This window comes from Podarcis cretensis (genome assembly GCF_951804945.1).
Source record: "Podarcis cretensis genome assembly, chromosome: 10".
Taxonomy (NCBI): Eukaryota; Metazoa; Chordata; class Lepidosauria; order Squamata; family Lacertidae; genus Podarcis; species Podarcis cretensis.
The window spans coordinates 58,286,987-58,303,625 of record NC_137179.1 but is presented as its reverse complement, the minus strand read 5'-3'; the positions used below and the strand labels follow the sequence as shown (position 1 = coordinate 58,303,625).

Genomic DNA, 16,639 nt, shown 5'->3' with positions numbered 1-16,639 from the left:
ATTTACATGTGGGATGTGTTTCACTTTTCTTTGGTCAGAAAAAGTGGAAGTTCCAGCTGGCCTGTTTTGTTCAGAAACTGAACTGATGAATCTCTGTTGTTTTACATTTGTGGCAACAGCCAATATCTTGAGCCTCCTTCATTATGCCTGTATTAATGAGCAAAATATACAGGAAGGAGTAGAAGTAAAGTGGGGGAGGGAGGAAATCAAATAAATATCTGGGATTTAAATGCCAGTTTTCCTATTCATGATAGAAGCATCTCGTTCATTGGAAGTAAATAGAAATAGTCTCCATTATTGTTTAGCTTTCTTGACACTCAAGATATTTGTACTTAGCAAACATAATTGCAACAGCTGTTTGGGCTGATTCTTCCCCCCATTTCCCCCCTTCCACCTATTTGTTGTGAAGATGTATTTAGTCCTCTTTCTCAAGAGCGCAGAAAAGTACTAAAATCAATCTGGAAATGTTTGCTGCAACGCTTCTGATGACCCAGGCCATATTGTCGCCTTGAGTCTGTTGTCTCTCTCATCCTCAATGGAAGGCAAAAAAAGGGGGGGGGGTTAATCTTGTAGGGTTAAATAAAAGAAGGAATGTGGTACAAGGAAAGATTCCTTTTATGCTAGGCAACAACACTGAACATGTCGTGATGACTGAAAGTGCCTGTGGGCATTTGGTCCCTATTGGTTCTCACATTGAATGCAATGATGCCCACAGATAGCCTGTATTGTTGTCAGTTAAATGGGATCATGAGTGTCTGAAAGGCGTTTGAGAATGAACTGAAAATCATTTTCACAAGTGGATGATTACTTCTGCCACATGTTAACCGAACTCTATCAGAATGGCCCAGATTTTGAGACTGCATTAATTGCTCTTTCAACCTTGACTGAGGTTTCTTTTTAAGAAAGCCCTTTGCCGGACTAAACAGCTATGTGTATTGATTTTTTCCCTTCTTCTTCTTCTTCCCCTTGTTGTATTTTCCCCTATTCTGATAAATAAAACCTCATAGAAAGCAGAGAAGTTGTATTCAGGATGCATATGGGATTGTTCCATTCCTTAGAATAAAAAAACACACAACCAAACAAGGAGAAAACAATCTCTCCGAAAGTCATAAAGCCAGCCATCTCACGTGAATGAATTGTTCCAGTATTCCATAGACAAATTATTCATTCTGCTAGCCATTAGTAATGAGGACATTTTCATCAACATGTAGAACTGTGAAAACTCCCAGCTTGGTTTTAATGCATAAACTTTTGTTCTCTCTGTACATATTTGACATACTGACAGATAATAGAAACTACCATTGCTGTGTATTTTGATTTTTTTTGTTCCTTTTAGAACTTAACTTAAGGTGACAGGGGAAGAATATTTTCCACATGCTGTATTAACAATTTTGATTATTGCATTTAACACAAAACACAGTTTTCTTGTTGTGGAAGTCAACACATCCAAGGGGGCAATTGTATAAGGATAGTCACTTGGAATATGTGGCGGGGGGAAACAACCCAAGACCCATTATAATGTTTTTATTTTGAAAAATGCATTTCAATAATGTCTTTGAAATGTCAGTGGTGCTAAATGGCGGACTTTGCACACTCAAAAAGTAGCAGAGAAGAGAGTTCATTATGTAATGTATTAATTAGACATAGATTAGGCTGTAGTCCTCTATGTTTTGCATTTCTCTGCCCAAGGGCAGAGGGGAGGATCCAACCCCTAAGACCATAACCCAGTGACAGAGCAACTGTCCCATATATACAGTAAATCCCAGATTCAACTGCCAGCATCTACAAATGGTGTGGAAAATACTCCTGAAAACCTGGAGATCTCCTGCCAGCCAGTGTAGACATTATTGAGCTCAGTGGGCCAGTGGTCTGACTCAGTATACTCCAGCTTCCTATTTACCTAAAAGGCTCTTCCCTCCAACCATGGAAACCTCAGTCCTTGCCTTTTTGATATCGGAGCTCCAATATCAGTAGAAGTAGAAAGGAGGTGCATTGGAAATCATGCATCCCAAAGATCTAGAGGAGTGATGGAGAACTTCTGATACCCAAACCAGTCTTGGCGCATCGGGGGTCCGCGTTGGTCCATTGTGTACCTGTCCATCAGCTGACACCTCTGGGGGTTCAATCCTCTGGGGACTGAGGCACCCACTCATGAAGGCAGAGTGGGGCTGAGTCCTGCTCACTTTGGCTCCATACACCTGGGAACAAGGTGCATAGCCAAAGCAGTGTGGGGCTATTTGAAAGCCCTTTTGCAAACAGCCTCACCCTGCTTTATAAACCTCTGATTTTAGCATGGCATATCCTGACTGCTTGAGCTTTTGCCTTTCCACTTCAGTTTTGGGCAATGTGAGTAGGGGGTTATTTAATTTCTCCCTTTGCATTGTTGTAACCAATAAGGAAGCATGGGAAGAAGCAAGGCTTTTCCTGAAACCTGGTGAAGAATTCCAGAATTGGGGAAGTGTACTGACCAAGCCTGCAATCTTATACTTGAATTCAGTGGGACTTACTTCAGAGTAGGCATGTTTGTGATTACACCATAAATCAATGTGAATTTCAGGAGGATTTGTGCATTTAGAAATGCGTGCAAACATTTTGGGGAGCTTGTAGTCAAAGTTTGATGAGCTTAAATGGATCGTAGAAGACAAGGGGGTATTGCAGGCCTTGAAAGAACATGTGGAGGGGGTTGCAAGCTGCAAAATCTAGCTTCTTTGCTAGTTCCCACACCCTCCATTATACCTTAACAACTGTCACCACCACACAACCCCCAACATCTCCATATTCAACAAACGGAAGGCGTTCTACATGTATACAGATGTATTGGGTAAAGAGCAGCCATTTTGTATTGTTTGCTTTAAAATACAGGGCAGTGCGCATAACGTTGCATGCGGTGGTGTGTTCCTCTATATATACCTTCCCTGCAGGAAAAGTTTACGGCATTTTCAACCTTTTTGAAAATGAAGGAGGGGGGAGGGGGAGAGCAGCCAGCAGATACCTCCTTGGAGTGTTTGGGAGAGCCTCCTTCTCCAAGAACTCATTGATCACTTCACATTCAAGAGCAGAGAATGCAGAGAAGGGTGGCTCCTGGGACTTGCCGTAGGCTCTCAGGATTTTGTTGGGGATGGAAGAGGAGGGGCTCGGTTTAGGCAGCATCTCCCTTGTGTGGAAACATGGGTTCTTTGTCTTGAACCCAGATGACTGAATAAAACCCATAAATACGAACTTTCTTGTTCTTCTTGCCTTTGATGCTACCAGCAAGGAGGAGAGGATTAGCCACGCCTGACATCAAGTGTGTTTCATACACTTTGATGTAGCCGGAGGCTCCAGGTATAGCTAGAGGGGAGAGGTAATGTTTGGGATATCAGCCACCTGTGAGGGTCAATGCCAGTCACCTGTGTTAATCATGCGATGTAGCCTGCCTGGGCCTATAAAGGTTGGGTGCAGACCAACCATCTCCTTGCTGTGGAGTCTGCCCCATGGAATGCTGGGTGCAGGGGCAAGGAGGGAGCCATCGGACCTTTGCTATAAGTTTGTACCCTTTTTAAAATAAGCCGTTAGACCTGATCACTCTGGCAGTTTGGGTACCTTTTTCTTTTTTTAAATAAATTTATTTAAATTTTCAGATTTACAAACAGTCATCAAGCTGACAAATAAAACAATTTCCATAAGTTCCTTTGGGCTTCCCTCCTCCCATTTCGTGAGTCCTTATGTTAACTTTTTTCTCCTACACCTTCTCTGTTAATCCAATTCTATTAATTCTCCGATAAAACCATAGCCCACCTTTTAACTACAAGCTTCATTCCAATCCTACTAATAATTTTAATTGTTTACAATGAATGTTTATAGGGAAATTTAATATTTTCCCCACTCCTTATTGAAATTTTGGACTTCCTGATTCCTATTTCTTCCGCTCAGTTTTGCCATTTCTGCATAGTCCGTCAGTTTAATCTGCCATTCTTCTCTGGTAGGGACTGTGCCTTCTTTCCATCTCTGGGCTAATAGTGTCCGGGCAGCAGTAGTCGCATACATGAAAAGTCTCTTCTGGTCGCTTGGAATTTCAGCACCTACAATTCCAAAAAAAAAAAAAAAAAAAAAAAAAAGGCTTCTAGGTTGTTGTTTTTAGAAAAGGTTATTTTAAACATTTTTTTTTCAATTCATTGTATATCATCTCCCAAAATTCTCTTACTACTTTACAAGTCCACGACATATGATAGAAGGTGCCTGGGCTCCTTTCTTTGGAATTCCTCCATAATCGAACTCCTGTGAACCTTCTGCCGGCTCAATTGGCATAGTTGGCAGGATATTTCAGGGCAGTCACCTTGTGAAGCTGAATGGCAGAAAATGCAAGACAGGTTAACAGGAGGAACCTTTTCCCACAATGCATCTTTGCTACCTTGAGCTCAGCCAACTAGCTTTAGAATGGGCTTCAATAAATCAATGAAGGACAAGGTTGTCGCTGGAAGCTATATTTCTTCCTATCCAAGACGGTGTGTCTCAGAGGACTCATATCATGTGTATGAGAGGAATGTTGTGAGTTTCCTAGCAGGATTTGGTTGACAACTGGGTGAAATGGAATGCTGGGCTAAGATAGATATTTTGATCTAGTCCAACAGGTCTTTACTTACATTCTTTTCTTTTTGAAAATAAATTTTATTTTCAGTTTACAAATACACACCTTCCAATCACATACTTCCAATGCAAATACATATCAGACTACCCTTCCCTGCATTTTGTGGTTTCTTCTCTTAATTTTTTAACACTGTCTTTTCCACTTTACTCCATTTTTGAATTATTCTACAATTAACCTTCATAATTCTTTTAACTGCTTGATTTAAATTAGCCCTACTAATGTACTTAATTGCACATATGATTTTTCAAATATTCCAGAAATGTTCCCCACTCCTTGATAATCCCCCCCCTTGGTTTCTTACCACACCCGTTAATTTTGCCATTTTAGCATAATCCATCGATTTCATCAGCCACTCTTTCTTAGTTGGAACAGCATCCTCTTTCCTCCTCTGGGTAAATACCATTCTGGCTGCAGTTGTAGCATACATAAACCAATTTCTAAGGGCCTTCAGAATTTCTGTGTTCGCTATCCCTAAAAGAAACGCTTTGTTTTTTTACTAAAAGTTATTTTAAACATTTTCTTCAATTCATTGCAAATCATTTCCCAGAAAGTGTTGGTTCTCTTACAGGACCACCACATATGGTAGAAAGTGCCTTCTTTTTCTTTACATTTCCAACACAGATTTGATTTTGATTTACACATTTTTGCAAGTCTGCAAGCAGATAAATATCATCTATATATCATTTTCATATATTTTTCTTTCAATGCATAATATGCTGTGAATTTCAAATCTACATTCCATAGTTTCTCCCATGCAGCCATTTCAATATTGTGACCAATATCTCTTGCCCAGTGGATCATCACAGATTTCACCTGCTCCTTTGCCAGAGCTCTTCCCTAGCATATAGCCAGGAAAGTGTTTTGAGTTGTGATGAGGAAAAAGCTCTTCTGCATTCTGCTCAGTGTGCTTTTCCTTTCACCGCAAACATCTCAATAATGCTAGTATAAGGAATAAAGGGCAGGTTTTCAGAGTAAATGGTCTTCCGGGCAGGCTATAGCTCTTTTGCCGCTTCCTTTTTTTGAAAGCCAGCAAAATCCTGCCATTCATCTTGAGTAGCAAGAGTATGAGACTTTCTGACCCAGCTGAGACATTAAGGAAGTTCAGTAGTAATCCTATTTGCATTGGGTCTGCTTTGCGTACAGTCATTATACCATTGTAAACACTGCAGCCTGAGTGTGTGTTTGGAATATTGGCCTGCACACAGACACACTTTCTTCTGTGCAAGCGTGAATGAAGAGAATGAATCACAGCACGCAATTTGTATTTCTATAGGTGATTTATTCTTCGAAGCGTCTGAGTGCAAAGAGGTGGCAGCCTTTTAGGGGTGTAAGAAAGTAGAGAATCCACCTGGACCATACTCTCCTCTCTCCATGCCTCTTTAGATGGAAAAACTTGGTGTACATCTTACGTCAAGCTTAACACAACACAAGCTTCTCTTTGAATGACAATACAAGATCTTTTTCAAAAACAAGCAGGGTTGCTTTGCGTTTAATATTTACAGGAAGGTTCTTAAGACTGGGGTGGGGCACAGCTAACTTGTGGCCTCCAGATGTTGCTGTACTCCCCAGGGAATTATTATTTTTTTGGTCTTTGAAGCATTTTATCAGCGTAGACTTTCTTATCAAACTGCTGTTTTCCCTTGTGTAATTAACTACATCTTGACATACAAAATGTTACAAATACATCGAGTGTTCTTCTACTGTTTAGAAGAGGCACCATCATGAGTAAAATTTTGATGGAGAATAGAAACCTACTGTTATAATAAACAGCAGATGAATTGCAGAAAACTAGAGTCGGCAATGCAGACAAACAGCCTGTACAGTGGTACCTCGGGTTACAGACGCTTCAGGCTACAGACGCTTCAGGTTACAGACTCTGCTAACCCAGAAATAGTACCTCGGGTTAAGAACTTTGCTTCAGGATGAGAACAGAAATTGTGCAGCGGCAGCTGGAGGCCCCATTAGCTAAAGTGGTACCTCAGGTTAAGAACAGTTTCAGGTTAAGAACAGACCTCCAGAACGAATAAAGTTCTTAACCCAAGGTACCACTGTAGTTTGGTACGCGGAGGTCTGCTTCACATAGTAGGATTTTAACCAACGTCCTGAAGGCCGACCACACTGAAGTCACAGTGGTGAGCCAAGAACTCACCAGTTTAAAATTTGCCTCACCAATAAACTTAACAAGGTAATGTTCAGCAAATCTTAACCCCATGGGAGACAATACTCACTTGCTTTACAAGATTGTTGAAAAGATGAGTAATATAATATCTGTATCATACTTGAGTTGAAAATAGAATTGTAAGCATATCACGCAGAAAATTACACAGGAATTTTAAGGGCAGGTGGATAGAGGGTAAAACAAAAATCAAGTGCTTAAGTCAAAAGGAGCTCAAATGGTGTTGTTAATATTCCATTGAGAGTCATTTTAGTGTAACATTTTAAATTATGATTTATTTATTTTTTACTTGGCAGGTATTTGTATGCACTTGGGCAGAAGGTTTGGAAAAGGTGGAAAAAGCGCTACTTCGTTCTTGTACAGGTTTGTAATGTTTGTTACCTGTTCAATATGGATAGTAGTATTGCCAAGAACATTGGTGGAGCAATAAAACTTCATTGTATGTAACAGCTCCAGTGTTGAAGCTGCATGTGTGTTTGTTTTTAGTTTTGCAGTTGAGAAATGTGAAATTTAGCCCATAGAACTGCTTCTGATTTCTTAAAACCGGGTTTCACCAAAACCTTTGGCATTTACATCACTTTTTCAAGTGGCCCCGGGATCATGTATGCAAGGAGTATACAACATCAAGCCCTTCAGATGTCTGGGACTACAGATCCCATAATCCCTCTCCATTGGCTGTTCCGACAAAGGCTGATGGGAGATGTAGTCCAAAACACCTGGAGGGCACCACATTTGCTACCCTGAAGCATTTGTGGTTTGGATCATGGATTCCTATTAGAGCCTGCCTACCACATCTTCCCAAGTCAGTCCTAAGAGAGCAATTCCACAATTAGTTATAGGTGCATGGTACACTGAGAGCAGAACCCAATAAAGTCTCCAATAGGCCCAGCCAGGGTCATCTTCTGTGGGCCATTGCAGGTGTTTTCAAACTATTGGCCATGTGAACCAGTTTAGGTAATGCATTCATTGACTCATTGCATACAAAAATAGCTATACAGTGCCCTGCAAGACGAATGCCTCGCAAGACGGAAAACCCGCTAGACGAAAGGGTTTTCCGTTTTGGAGGCGCTTCGCAAAACGAATTTCCCTATGGGCTTGCTTCGCAAGAGGAAAATGTCTTGCGAGTTCCTGTGGGTTTCCCCCCCCTTTTTTCCCCTTTTCCTAAGCCGCTAAGCCGCTTAACAGCTGATCGTTAAAAGCCGCTAAACCGCTAATAGCGCTAATCCGCTAAGCTGTCGATGGGCTTGCTTCGCAAGACGAAAAAACTGCTATACGAAGAGCCTCATGGAATGGATTAATTTCGTCTTGCGAGGCACCACTGTAATGCAAATAGTCAGCTGGCATTTTGCATGAGGAGTCCCATACATTAATTTGGGGCACGCAGGGTGGAATAGGCACCAACAATCCACGTTCAGCCTCGAATTTCCAGGGTTTTGTTGTAGGGACTTGAAGGTCATGCAGTTAAACCAGCTCCAACATTTCATAAGTGAGACCTGAGAAGAACAATCAGAGTGACTTGCAGGGGAAAAGGCAAAGGAAGGGGTGGGCGGGACCCTAATACAGCCTGCTAGAGGTGTGGTGCTGGTTCTCCTTCGCAAGCTGGTGGATGCAAACTCTGGGGTGGCTACAGCCACATTGCCAGATCTCATGGTTATGGCACCAGGGCTCCTCCAGAATGTCTTTACCCTACAGGCAAATGGGCCTGGCCATTGTATACTGGAGCTCTGAGGGCACAGCTCTGGGGCTCCCTGGTCCCCTTGCCCTTTGGGTTTATGGGCTATGTCAAGAAAGGAAACACTAGTGCAGGTGTGGGGTACCTGTGTTGCTCCAGATGTGCTCAAACTCTTAACCCCCACCTGCCCCAGAACAGCTGAACGGTCAGGGATGATGAGATTGGGAGTCCAACAATATCTGGAGGACCAGTGTGGTGTAGTGGTTAAAAGCGGTAGTCTCGTAACCTGGGGAACCGGGTTCGCGTCTCCACTTCTCCATATGCAGCTGCTGGGTAACCTTGGGCTAGTCACACTTCTCTGACGTCTCTCAGCCCCACTCACCTCACAGAGTGTTTGTTGTGGGCGAGGAAGGAAAAGGAGAATATTAGCCGCTTTGAGACTCCTTCAGGTAGTGATAAAGCGAGATATCAAATCCAAACTACGACTCTTCTTCTTCTTCTTCTTCTTCTTCTTCTTCTTCTTCTTCTTCTTCTTCTTCTTCTTCTTCTCCTCCTCCTCCTCCTCCTCCTCCTCCTCCTCCTCCTTCACCTCCAGAGTCCAACAGGGCTTCTCCAGAGCTCTCAGGATACGGAGCAGGGCTTTTTCATAGTCCCTTGCCCAGTGCCCACAATAAATTTGGGGTTAAAGGAAGGGAAGGGTAGTTTTGTGCCCCTCCTCTTTGACATGAGGCAGAACATTCTCTCTGCTTGTTCTCAGCCTCAGGTTTGTGTGGAGAAGGATTAAAAAAAAGAGCAGTATGCGCGTGTCGGAAGATTTACAGGCAGTAACCTCCATATTGAGCCATTATGAGTGTGGCTTTGTTTTCAGTACATGAGAAAAACTTCGCAGGAAGATGCAATGCTTGGTTGTCTAAAGACACTGCTGTTCAATTACTGCAGCAGACTGTAGGGCTCTGTTCATTGATATAAGCTTATACAGGCCACTTGCAGCTCTATTGACAGTATAGGTAAAGCACACAGTGGCGAGGGATGAGCATTGTGATATTATTGATCCTTCATTGATACGCTTAGCGATTGCTTCACAACTTCTGTTGGGGCTGGTGCATTTCAATATTGTGCTGGTGGTTTCTTTTGTCATACCCGCTCAAATTTTGATCCACGGTGTTCAAGAAAGCTGTTATTTGAATTCATTTGCTGTCATTTTGGCCATTGGGATGCCTGAAGTCTCCCTTGCCCACGAATATTCACGTGGTTATCTCAGTTATGTGTGCTGCCCTGCAGTTTCTGACAGACACAGATCAATAGAATTATGCCTAAGGACTGTAGCATTTATGCATGCTTAGTTAAGCTTATCCCAAGTTATTCATCAGCGGACATTCTAAATCAGTATCTCATACTGGTCTTTGCCTCAGATAAGATGCGATCATGAGTCTCTTTCCACTTACTAATTGCTAAAATCAATATATTATCCTCCCCCCTCCCAGCATACCATGTGATACTTCTTGTGAATGCCTAACACAACCACAATAATTTTCAAGGACGTTTTCTCTCTTTTTACATTGTCAAGCAGGGGCACCAGCTCCCAAATATTTTCGAAGTAGGGGCCAAGCCCCGCAACATCCAAAAAGCACTGAAGAAAAGTGTGGAGCAAAGCACAGCATGGCTCCAGTGGCTGGCTCCTCTTCCTGCCATGGAAGGAAATATAATAATAATAATAATAATAATAATAATAATAATAATAATAAATTATTTATACCCCACCCACTCTGGGCAGCTCCCAACAGAATATTAAAAACATGATAAAACATCAAACATTAAAAACTTCCCTAAACAGGGCTGCCTTCAGATGTCTTCTAAAAGTCAGATAGTTGTTTATATCCTTGACATCTGCTGGGAGGGTGTTCCAAAGGGTGGGCTCCACTACTGAGAAGGCCCTCTGCCCTCTCCCACCAGTGATGGCGTCAGAAGGAATTGCCCACCATTGAAGCTGCACAGCTGCAGCATTCAGCTCCGCCCCTGCCTCCTCTTGACAGACCGCACGGAACATCAATGTCACATCGCCCTCACAAGCTGGTGCCTCTGTCCACAACACAAATTCCAGTTGCTACAAGTGGGTTCTGGAACAAAACCTTCCAATATTTCCCCATCCCCCCTAGCAGGAAGGATCCTGTTTAGGGTGCTAGCCAGCCAGCCCATGCTTCCCTCCAAAATACTTTAAGCAGTTTGGGGCTGAAGTTGATTAACTACACCCACACACACCAATAATCTGGCTTTCGGATTTGTTTTGAACCATGTTCCTTCTGCTTTCTGATTCTGAGGTTGTCTCCGGAAAGGACCGTCTTGTCCCCATGAAAGACCTGCCCTTGCATCGCCACTTGCCCCCTCGCGCACTCAGCTGCTCATGCTGCTTTCCTCCACCTGCAGTCTGATCTGAAGTGCGCAAGTCTGTTCCACCACTTCATTCTGCTGCATGAATAGGGCAGATGCAGAAGGACTCCAGGAAACAATACAAAGTGATGGGCATTTTGTTTCTGCTTTCATATCTCTTGCACTGTTGACACTTCAGGAGTTGTACAAAATCGGAACATTTTTTATTTCACCTCCGTGCAGCAGCATTTATCAAGAGGTTGATGAACTGTTGGGCTGCATAGTGAATAACACCATTAAGGGAACTAAGAAAAGCAACATGCATCAGGTAGCACCAGACTGTTGAATTAGCTCAGCAACCTCTTGCCTGATAATGAGAATCACTTTCCATTTTACGTCTTCTACCCGGCAGATGATGCAACAGCTGGTTTTCTCAGCAAATACACAAGACTGGAGGCCCCATAATTTCCTAGTTGCATTTCCTGATTGCTGGGAAAATGCACAAATTCAGTCTGTATGTTCAGGAGGCATGTTTTCCCCTGGCATATCTGTAATGAAGCACATGCTTTGTAAGGATAAGGTTCCAGGTTCAACTCCTGGCATGCCCGCCTAAAGGACTTCTCTCCTGCTTGGCAGCTTCATACGTAGTGGAAAGCAGCACAATCTAGAAAGGGTTTATGGGTGGGGGTACATGGAATTGTGATCTCAGCTACAACTCAACATTTGTCATGGACTGGTTGGACGCAGAGGAGTGGTGGGAGGAACCAGCTGAGGAACCACGCAGGGAAGACGTGGGAGAGTCTGAGAGAAGTCAAGAATCAGAGGGAGAAGCTGAATCAGGTGCGTGAGGTCAAGTGATGAGTCAGGCTGGTGGAGAGTCATAGGTGTTTTCCCCTCTTGCTGAGACAAGCGCTCCTCTCCCAGAACCAGAAGAGGGGTGAAAAGGGCGAAGGAGAGGTTGGATGCATGAAGGCACTGTCTCCAGGAAAAGCCCTGGAGAGGAGACGACTTAGACTTCTGTGAGGAGGTGGGGACTTTCAGTCTTAGCAACTGATTTTCACAAAGTAATACCACCAGGAATGAGTTGCTGACACTCAGCCAAGTCTGTAGAGATCGCATTTTTGCTAATGAAGAGTTAACTCCAACTTTGAGCTGTGTGATTACTGACCAGCACACTCCTGTGACATAATCGTTTTCCAAAGTTGATGTTCTGTAGGTGGTGGTAGTTGTAGTTCTTTCCACACTTATTTTTCTTAGCTTTTCACAGAGAAACACCCTTTTTCTCTCAGCCTCAGCCCACCCCCTCATAGCTAACGGTGATAAGTCACTTGCTTGCCATAAAGGTAAAGGGACCCCTGACCATTAGGTCCAGTCCTGACTGACTGGGGTTGTGGCACTCATCTCGCTTTATTGGCTGTGGGAGCCGGCATACAACTTCTGGGTCATGTGGCCAGCATGACTAAGCCATTTCTGGCGAACCAGAGCAGCACACGGAAATGCTGTTTACCTTCCCGCCGGAGTGGTACCTATTTATCTACTCGCACTTCATGCTTTTGAACTGCTAAGTTGGCAGGAGCAGGGACCGAGCAGCAGGAGCTCACTCCGTCGTGGGGATTCGAACCGCCGACCTTCTGATCGGGAAGTCCTAGGCTCTGTGGTTTAACCCACAGTGCCAACCGCGTCCCCTTTGCTTGCCATACCTGGCAAATAAATATCCTCTCTCAGTTCACCCCACCCCCCACCAGATAAAATGAGAACTCCACCTCCCCAAAGACAAGAAACAGTTAATACGGCACATGTTAGCAGAAAGAGAAGGACAACACAGGTGACCATCTCACAGATCAGAGTGGCCCAATTTTTGTAATTTTAAAAAATGGGTATTTCTTTCAATATTACTTCGGCTCATTCAAAATTAATCCTTTTTATTTATAAAATGAAATCAATTCACTACAGTCTTAATATTACAAAGAGATTGGTAGCATGATCTATTATCCGCAGGGCCAAAATGTATTTGTCATTGAAAGACTAAACGTAGCTTTGCTCTGATGCGTTGAGTCCATTTCAGACTGTCCGTGTGAAAGTAATAGGACATCTTCATGATAGCCATCTTCAGATATTTCAAGGGCTGTCACAAGAAGGGTGGAGAAAGCTTGTTTTCTTCTGCTCCGGGGGCTAGGACCCAAGCCAATGGATTCAAGTTGCAAGAAGGGAGATTCCAACTAAATGTTGGGGGGGGAGCCTTTCTGACATCTGTTTGACAGTGGAACAGACTCCCATGAGAGGTGGTGGACTCTCCTTCCTTGGAGGTTTTTAAGCAGAAGTTGGATGGCCATCTGTCATGGAAGCTTTGGTTGAGATTCCTGCTTTGCAGGGGTTGGACTGAACGACTCTTGGGGTCTCTTCCAACTCTACAATTGGAAGAGTCTATTCCTTCTCAGCTATGTGAAAAGTGATTTGTAACTAGATAAGCAGTGGGTAGCTTATCTGCAACACACCAAGGAGTTGGTTGCTGTATCTTACCAGTCTTCTGCAAGTTGCAGTGCAATACGACGTAATGAACTGTATCCAATCCAACTTCTTTTTAAACTCAGGTTAGCCAGTACACATTTGCAATGTGCAGCTACAGAGAGAAGAAATCTGAGCCCCAGGAGTTAATGCAGCTCGAAGGATACACTGTGGACTATACAGCACCTCATGCAGGTATTTTGCTGTGTGATGCTTATTCATTATTTATTCATCTGTTCTTGCAAATTATCTCATGTAGCTAAACAAAAACAAAAAATCTTCAATTGCAAAGTAAAACTAGCTAAGGGTCACAGAAAAAGGGGCAGGCAGGAGAAGCTTTCTGTAAAGCCCCTAAGTAGCAAATATTTGTGGCGTTCTGTGGCCTGGTTACTTTTTATGTTCCAACCTTGATCATATTGGAATGAAAGTCATATTGGAATCGGAGACTATGACTGATTGATTTTGCAGGTCTCCAGGGTGGTCAGATGTTCTTTAATGCAGTCAAAGAAGGCGACACGGTGATATTTGCCAGTGACGACGAGCAAGATAGAATCCTCTGGGTTCAGGCAATGTATAGAGCAACAGGTCAGTCCTATAAGCCCATTCCTGCAAGCCAAGCCCAGAAGATGAACCCAAAAGGAGGCAACATGCAGGCAGATGTGTTGCAGAGTAAGTTTGTTTTATTTTTGTTGGGTTTTTTTTTTACTTTTAGGACTTCATTACTGTCATTAATCAGTATTGGAACTTGATTTTTCCCGACAGCTTGTGTCATGAAATGCCTGATTGCTGCTCATTACCATGCTTGTGTTACCTTTGAAAATGTACAGCTGATATTTTTGGAGTTCAAATGCAGATTTCCATGGAAACAGTATTTCCTTAAATAAATAAAAAAAGTGTTGCGGTGAGGGTTGTGGTTGGTTTCCCCCCCCCCCCCATATTGGTTCTATATTGTAATGCATATTTTTGATCTGGGACTTTGCATTGCTCAGCAGCTGTGCAACATCTGCACAAAGGCAGTGGCTGAAGCGATGGCAAAAAGCTCCCAGCCAGAACTGCATCTGAGGATGATTGAGGGTCTGGAAACTAAGCCTTATGAGGAGTGTTTGAGGGAATGGAGTATGTTTAGCCAGTTAAAGAGGCGACTGAGAGGAGATAATGACATCTAAAGGGCTGCCATGTTTTCTCTTGCTTTCTCTTGTTTTCTCTTGCTCTGGAGGCTAGGACCCGAACCAATGGATTCAAGTTGCAAGGAAGGAAATTCTGATTCAACATCAGGAAGAACTTTCTGATAGTAAGAGCTGTTCAGCAGTGGAACAAGGCTCCCTTGGAGGTTGATGGACTGTCCTTCCTTCCTTGGAGGTTTTTAAGCAGAAGTTGGATGGCCACCTGTAATGGATGTTTTAGTTGAGATTGCAGAGGGTTGGACTAGATGATCCTTGGTTCCCCTTCCAACTCTACAGTTCTATGATTGCAAATAACCCTTTTGCCAGGGAGAGAACCAGAGAGGAAAGCAAGAGCTGCCATTCCATCCCCAACAGCTCCCTTGTCCTAGTGTCCATCTAAGATGACCTCCTTTCTTTTGGGGATTGTAATGGTGACAATAAATTTGAAATGGAAAAGCAATGCTCCTTGGGATTGGACGATAGGTGTCAGGAGTGCGTGCAGGAGCCAGGCCCTGTGACTAGTAGGTCTTTGCAGGACTGGGGCCTTCCTAAGTTTGTTCTGAATAAGCAAGGCGTGGCCTCACAGGTGAGGCCGATTGGTAACCTAACAGCACCTGGTGGCAAGAGCCAGGAAGGGATATAAGGTCAGCATTTCCCTTCGGCTCTTTGCCACAGCGACACGTTTCCTGTCTTGCTGCGTTTGGTTCCTTTGCTCCTTGGACTTTTGACTTCGTGACTCCTTCCTTCTTGACCCTCGGAATCTTGGCTTCCTGTCTCCTGGCTTCTGGACTCCCGTTCCTGCTCCCACCCCGCCATCTTGCCCCCGGTCCTGATGTTCCCAGCCAGGACCTTGACCGCCCATGAACCGGAACCATGACAATAGGCCTCTTTCTCCATTAACTCGCATCCTTAACGATACAGCCAGTGGAAAAGACAGGAGATATGTTTGTGATGGGACCCTTGTCATGTCCGTGTCAGGGACTTGGCAGAGGAGGAATAGTGGAGACCATCTCCCCCTCCTGAACTTTCCAGAGAAGAGGAAGACAGTATAGATTTACAACAGTGGCTTGAGGAGGTCACGGCTCAGAGGTAGATGAAGAGCAAAGTTGGGAAATAATGGGGGAGGAGGAGGAGGAGGAGGAGGCAGAGCCAGAGCCAGAGCCAGAGCAGCTGGCTGACAGACCCTTTTCTCCCAGAACCCGGCAAGCATTGAAAGTAAGGGCTCGTAGGCAAATGGCCCTCAGCAGCCACCGTAAGGTGGGTGGTGGTGCTGTTGATTGAGGAGAGAAGGGGGTGGCAATGCCATTACTCCAAGCGGCTGCATTTCTAAGCCTCTCTGTGTGAATATTGAATGAAAGACATTGGTAAGAGCTTCCTTGTCTGTATTCCTGGCAGCCTACCATGGAGGGATCAGATTCCCTGGTGCCTGGCAGTCCTTGACAAATATCCCCTTCTGCTTCCATTCCCTTATGTAGCGAGCCATAGAGATCAGGACCAAAGGGGCTCTGTATAGTGACATTGTTAAGATTCTGCAGGTTTAGCATAAAAGGGTTTTGATCCTGGCTGTGGTCTTCTGGGATAAAATTATGGGAAGAGTCATTCACACCCGGGAGTGCAGTACAGTAGCCAAACGCCTGGTATTGCAAGAACCAAAGGTATCACTTAGCAGTTATTGACCTCCAGGATCCCTGTCAGTGGTTGAAATCTCATAAAGTTACCTTCTACGCTCACTCATCTTTCAGTCCAAGCTGCTACTTCATGGTTTATTACAAGGGATGGTAGAGCAGGCATAGGCAAGCTCGGCCAGTGGTCAGGGGTGATAGGAACTGTAGTCTCAAAACATCTGGAGGGCCACGTTTGCCTGTGGTAGAGTCAAGCAGACAGCCCCTCTCACTCTTGCTGGTTTTCCATTGTTAAGAGTGTCAGCAGCTGATGGGATTATTTTGGTGGGTGATCCTCTGCTCCATTTCCATCACCAAGACCACTGAGAGAAATAAAAAGTGGGTTATTAAAAAAATAGTCTGTTATCTATCATAAAAACATACAGACACCATGCAAGTTATGGCTTTTGTTGAACAATGCCCATTGCGACCCCTGTCTGTGGATTGGGTGCTTTTTCTTCTCCTTAG

General features: G+C 43.9%; 2 protein-coding genes across 8 annotated transcripts in view; one reads left to right on the top strand and one right to left on the bottom strand.

The window, feature by feature from the left end:
* Nucleotides 1–16,639, bottom strand: part of LOC307225975 (uncharacterized protein) — a 217,368-nt gene that overhangs the window by 44,023 nt on the left and 156,706 nt on the right. The window lies entirely within an intron of this gene.
* The window catches only part of CADPS2 (calcium dependent secretion activator 2), a 350,035-nt gene that overhangs the window by 202,229 nt on the left and 131,167 nt on the right, over nucleotides 1–16,639 (top strand). For all 7 annotated transcript variants that reach the window (XM_079994071.1, XM_079994070.1, XM_079994069.1 and 4 more), the window contains exons 9-11: nucleotides 7,100–7,166; nucleotides 13,434–13,542; nucleotides 13,816–14,016. In XM_079994071.1, coding sequence (XP_079850197.1) covers nucleotides 7,100–7,166; nucleotides 13,434–13,542; nucleotides 13,816–14,016 — 377 coding nt within the window. The remainder of the gene's footprint in view (nucleotides 1–7,099; nucleotides 7,167–13,433; nucleotides 13,543–13,815; nucleotides 14,017–16,639) is intronic.